At 42.9% G+C, this 5,351-nt stretch overlaps 1 protein-coding gene across 1 annotated transcript; it reads left to right on the top strand.

Annotated features, from left to right (window-relative positions):
* The first annotated feature begins 1,826 nt into the window (after positions 1-1,826).
* On the top strand, positions 1,827-3,635 carry LOC136832964 (trichohyalin-like). The gene has a single exon (XM_067094617.1). It carries the CDS (start codon positions 1,827-1,829, stop codon positions 3,633-3,635), a length of 1,809 nt encoding a protein of 602 aa, XP_066950718.1.
* Positions 3,636-5,351: the final 1,716 nt, after the last annotated feature.

Raw genomic sequence — 5,351 nt, 5'->3', positions numbered from 1 at the left:
TATATATATATATATATATATATATATATATATATATATATATATATATATATATATATGTATATATAAGTACACTGAACTTATGCACAGAAGCGTGCACATTCAAACAGCATTACCGCAATGGCAATAATGGCATTAACTTGTAATGGCATTAACTTGGAAAATTTTCCGCGATATTAATTAGCCGCATAAAATCCCAGTAATACAATTAGGGGCTGATCAAGCTGTGGTTTCATTTTACATACGGAATATGTTTTAGATCAGGTGCAAAATGCTCACACACATTTAACGAATGAAAGTATAAACATTTGGGGATAAAAGATTTTGCCTCACTCATTTTTGTTGAGGCGTAGAGAGCAGGACCATTTTTTCTTTCTTTCTGTATTTTTGATACATTATATATATATATATATATATATATATATATATATATATATATTTTGTATGCATACATATAAATACACAAGTATATATATATATATATATATATATATATATATATATATATATATATATATATATATATATATACTGTATACACACACACACACACACACACATATATATATATATATATATATATATATATATATATATATATATATATATATATATATATTATATACAGAGGCGTCGTGAGGGTGGGGGCTGGGGGACATATGTCCCCAAGGCGCAGCATTGAGGGGCAAATTGAAGTTGGGAAGACATCTATTTTGGGGGAAATGGGGGTGATGAAACCAGTTACTTAGAATCTTTTAAGTTTTTACGAGTTTTCAGTACATATTCTATATTTAATGAAGATTGACTTCCTTTAATGTTCATTATATATAAATGTAATCATAATGTGTTAATTACTATACCATCAAATTTTATTACGTACTTATACTGTAAAATAAGTGGTTCATGACTGTGAGTCAGTGCAAAGATATTGGATAGGTACCTACCTTTTCTTTGTTTAGGTTTTCTGTTATCAATATCTGTCTAATTATCTTTACATTCTAATACCTTTATACCGTTTTATTTCCTTGCATATGGTTGATCCTAAGCAACTATCACTTTAATCTTTTTGTTTTCATTATTTTGACGCATGTTAAAATTGAAGAAAAGTAAGGTTTATAGTTAGTGAACTAATTCATCTTTTTTCTTATCAGTTTTCTTTTCAGGCATTATAACTATTCAGTCTTTACCACAAAATCTATTTTTTTCCTAGTATTAACTTCTATGCTGGCAACAAATTGTTCATTTTCATGATTTTCTTAGCCCCCTGTATTCCCTAATGTTTACCTCCTTTTTTAGTCAAATTTATTTAATTTGCCATTTGTCTTTAGTTATTAAGAGTTACTAGTTACTGTGATGCTTTACTATAATCTACATTTTAGTTATCTTATCAACATTTTGGAATTTATTTATGAGGGCTAATGATTAATTAATTACAGTATATCTATTATATGTAAAATAAACTATTTCAGTTTGCAAATTCGGTTTGTGCTCTGTCATTCCAGATTATTATTATGCAAATTAGAATGTTTGTTTTCAACACAATATATCTAAAATAATGAAGGCAAACATTTCCTGCCAAGATTAGCACACTCAAATAAAAATAGTCCTCCCCGACTCCTCCCTCCCCATCCCCTTTGGGGAGCCATAAAACACTTTGCCCCCGGGCGCCAGCAACCTTCACGACGCCACTGCAATGAAGGGTCCCAGTCTGTATGGATTCCCCAGTACTGTATTGGCCTTGGGATTCCCCAACGCGGAGCAGGCGCGTCATATTCCTTCGATAAGCTTAGCGCAGCCGAGGAAGATTGGCACAGAAAACTAAGACAATGTCTCAGCCATTTGGAAATATACTTGGTACTTTTATTACTACTCTTGGAGGTATGTTCACATGGAATCAAATTGGATGCCCAGAAGTTTGTTGCCGCATTGGAGCTCCATTTGCAATTGTTGTGGTTGCTCTTGCTGCGGTCCACTTCGTTTGGGCAGGACATAAGTTAATAAGGTGGGCGGCTGCACCCCGGAAAGCAGCAGCAGAACCGACTGGTGATGATGGACAGAATAAGACCAATCTAGATTTGAAGGACATTTTGGACAGGATCTTGAAGGACATGACCATTCTCAGGAAGGACCATGAAGATGAGAAGGTCGTAAGGAGGAAATTGACAATGGCCTTTGAGAAGTTGGCAATGAAGTTGGCGCAACGGGGAACATTGGACATCGAAAATGATTGCCTGAATGAGAGACAAGAAAAATTTAACTTTTCAAAGAAGAGGACCTCGTCCGGAGGAGGAAAGGAGAAACAGAACGAAATCTTTGCAGAAAGAGCGGAGAGAGAAGAAAAGAAAAGAACTGATGCAGAACCAAACTACGAGAACACCTTCAGTAGAATATGGCCAAAACAAAATTCTGGGGGCCATATTACCAAATTTGAAAAGTTAGTGTCAGGACTGAAAGATTACGTGGACCGGTCAGTATGTGATGCTGGGAAGACAAGAAACCTGGACTTGTGTGAAGATAGATGCCAACAGCAGGATTACAGGAAAGAAGATACCACGAAGGACAGGAAATTTAGGACACCACTACCAAGGTCGTGTGTGATTCCCGAGCGAGAGAGAGACGCCAGGAGATGGAACACCAAGGCAAGAAGGAACGAACCCAAGAGGCGGAGGAGAAGAGAAAAGACGCCTCACCTTCCCAGAATTTCCCTGAAGGTCGACCCACAAAGGATGGCCAATGAACAATTGCAGGATAAAATAGGCCTTCAAGAGGCCGAAGCTCACCTCAACAGAAAGGTGCTGGAAAAAGAACGACAGGAGAATTTACGGCTGCAAAAAATCATCGACGATTTGGAGAAAAAGAATCTCAGTATCTTGAGGAGGGAGGATAAAATGAGAGATGATAACGAGAACCTTCAATTGGCCATCAGAAGCCTAAAAGCGCGTCTAAAGGAAGCCGAGTGCAGGAACGAGAAGGCAGACTTGGCTGCAGAGAAACTGGCAGAGAGCCTGAAGGAAGCCGAAAGGGAGAACCGCGAGCTGAAAAGACAACAGCTCGATAAGGAACAAGCGACTCGGAAATGCCAGAGTGAAGGTATAGAGCTGCGGCGCCAAATTCGCCAAATGGGCGACCAACTGGAAAGGGCTCAAAAAGAAAACGAGACGATGAAGTGCGACCTTCAGGAGAAAATAGAACTCCTGCGACGTAGGGATCAAGAGAAGAGGAAGAATGAGGAATGCCTGCAGAAGTTGAAGGAGGAGGCCGTTAACCAAGATGGTCTGATCAATCAGCTGAATAGGAAGATCGACCAGCTGAACTTCGACAAAGAAGACATGGGCAAACATGCCGCGCATACCGAGGAGATGAACAAGAACCTCCGAGACGAGAACGATAAGCTGCGCAGGCAGCTCAAGGTAGTGCTTGCAACCACGAAAGAGGTGCAGGAGGAATTGGTGCAGACGGATAAAAACCTGATAGGATTACTATCTTTTTACAAAGAACACCGCAGCCAAATGAGAAAAGACGATTTTGAGGAAAAATTTAAATGTATCCGTGGAAAGTGGGCCCAAGAGGAACGTCATATACTGGAGGGAAGGAAGAGCAATCCCTTGCAGAAAAGCGGCACTCACAGGAAATAAGAGGACAAGAAAGCCATAGGATGAGAAGCCATTGGATCAACAACAACGGTAGGATGAAGGATGATTCTCTTGGGGAGGATCAACGGCTGTTGTGCTTTCCCCACCACCCAGCAGGCAGACGAACTCTCCCAGCAAGGGTCAACGGCTGGCGAGTTTCCCCCAACTCGTCAGGCGGAGGAACTCTCACTGGCTAGAGTCAATGGCTGCTCGGAGGCGGGAGGCATAGCCGAGGATCTTCCCAACCTACGCGTCAGGAAGAGGAACTCTTACCCAACTAGAGCCAACGGCTGTTCGGCGGACAGGCGGACGAACTCTGCCAGCAGGAGTCAACGGTTGGCGAGTTTCCCCCAACTCGTCAGGCGGAAGAACTCTCACTGGCTAGAGTCAACGGCTGTTCGACGAGCGGGCGGATGAGCTCTCAGGGTGAGAGTCAACAGCTGGCGAGGCCCCTAGCCGAGGATCTTCCCAACCTACGCGCCAGGAGGAGGGACTCTTACCCAACTAGAGCCAACGGCTGTTCAGCGGACAGGCGGACGAACTCTGCCAGCAGGAGTCAACGGCTGGCGAGTTTCCCCCAACTCGTCAGGCGGAAGAACTCTCACTGGCTAGAGTCAACGGCTGTTCGACGAGCGGGCGGATGAGCTCTCAGGGTGAGAGTCAACAGCTGTCGAGGTCCCTACCAGTCCAGCGGGCGGATGGGCCCGACCTGCACCTTTCAGTCTTTAGCTTCATTTCCTCTCTCTCTCTCTCTCTCTCTCTCCTTTTCTTCCTTCTTTCTTCTCTCTTTCCCACCTCCCTTTCAGTCTCTTTCTCTTTCTCCTTCTCTCTGAGAAGAGAGATAGGAAGAGGAGAAGCAGCACAGGGCAGGAAGGAGGTCCCACCCTCCCTTTCAGTCCTTAGCTACTTTCCTCTCTCTCTCTCTCTCTTCTTCTTTCTTCCTTTCTCTGTCTCTTTCTCTTTCTCCTTCTCTCTGAAAAGAGAGATAGGAAGAGGAGAAGCAGCACAGGGCAGGAAGGGAGGTCCCACCCTCCCTTTCAGTCCTTAGCTACTTTTCCTCTCTCTCTCTCTCTCTTCTTCTTCTTTCTTCCTTTCTCTGTCTCTTTCTCTTTCTCCTTCTCTCTGAAAAGAGAGATAGGAAGAGGAGAAGCAGCACAGGGCAGGAAGGGAGGTCCCACCCCTCCCTTTCAGTCCTTAGCTACTTTTCCTCTCTCTCTCTTCTTTCTTTCTCTTCTTTTCTCTTCTTCTTCTTCTTTCTTCCTCTCTCTCTCTTTCTTTTCTCTGTCTTTCTCTTTCTCCTTCTCTCTGAAAAGAGAGATAGGAAGAGGAGAAGCAGCACAGGGCAGGAAGGGAGGTCCCACCCCTCCCTTTCAGTCCTTAGCTTTCTTTTCCTTCTCTCTCTCTCTCTCTCTTTCTTCTTCTTTCTTCCTTTCTCTGTCTCTTTCTCTTTCTCCTTCTCTCTGAAAAGAGAGATAGGAAGAGGAGAAGCAGCACAGGGCAGGAAGGGAGGTCCCACCCCTCCCTTTCAGTCCTTAGCTACTTTTCCTCTCTCTCTCTCTTCTTCTTCTTTCTTCCTTTCTCTGTCTCTTTCTCTTTCTCCTTCTCTCTGAAAAGAGAGATAGGAAGAGGAGAAGCAGCACAGGGCAGGAAGGAGGTCCCTCCCTTTCAGTCCTTAGCTACTTTTCCTCTCTCTCTCTCTTCTTCTTCTTCTTTCTTCCT

The sequence above is a fragment of the Macrobrachium rosenbergii genome, chromosome 51 (assembly GCF_040412425.1).
Source record: "Macrobrachium rosenbergii isolate ZJJX-2024 chromosome 51, ASM4041242v1, whole genome shotgun sequence".
Lineage (NCBI taxonomy): Eukaryota > Metazoa > Arthropoda > Malacostraca > Decapoda > Palaemonidae > Macrobrachium > Macrobrachium rosenbergii.
This window is presented reverse-complemented; position numbering and strand designations above follow the sequence as displayed.